Source organism: Myotis brandtii, unplaced genomic scaffold (assembly GCF_000412655.1).
Source record: "Myotis brandtii unplaced genomic scaffold, ASM41265v1 scaffold207, whole genome shotgun sequence".
NCBI classification, from domain to species: Eukaryota; Metazoa; Chordata; class Mammalia; order Chiroptera; family Vespertilionidae; genus Myotis; species Myotis brandtii.
The window spans coordinates 187,025-187,337 of NW_005357736.1; the positions used below are offsets into that span (position 1 = coordinate 187,025).

At 67.1% G+C, this 313-nt stretch overlaps 1 protein-coding gene across 1 annotated transcript in view; it reads right to left on the reverse strand.

The window, feature by feature from the left end:
• COL7A1 (collagen, type VII, alpha 1) overlaps positions 1 to 313 on the reverse strand; it is a 48,956-nt gene that overhangs the window by 45,377 nt on the left and 3,266 nt on the right. The window contains 2 exon segments of the mRNA XM_014538979.1: positions 39 to 132; positions 231 to 301. Of these exon segments, the coding sequence (XP_014394465.1) occupies positions 39 to 132; positions 231 to 301 (165 nt within the window).

The following is a 313-nucleotide window of genomic DNA, read 5'->3' on the forward strand; positions in this document are numbered from 1 at the left end:
CTGCCCCAGGCGGCCCTGCCACCCCGGCCGAGACTCACCCACGGCGAACAGCTTGACCCCCTGGCCCTTCAGCCTCTGGGCAGCTGTGTCCACCAGGTCCTGGGACTTCCCGTCCGTGATGAGGATGCAGACCTGCGTGGGGGACGGGGTCGAGTCAGGGTGGCCGCAGACCCTGAGCTGGGCTGGCCCGGAGGCCGGGTGGGGAGCTCAAAGATGCTGAAGTCGTTGACGAAGAAGAAGAAGTCGCTGGTTGGCTGGGAGGCCACTCGCTTCAGCTCCTCCGGGTCAGCGTTCTTGATCCCTGGGGTGAGGC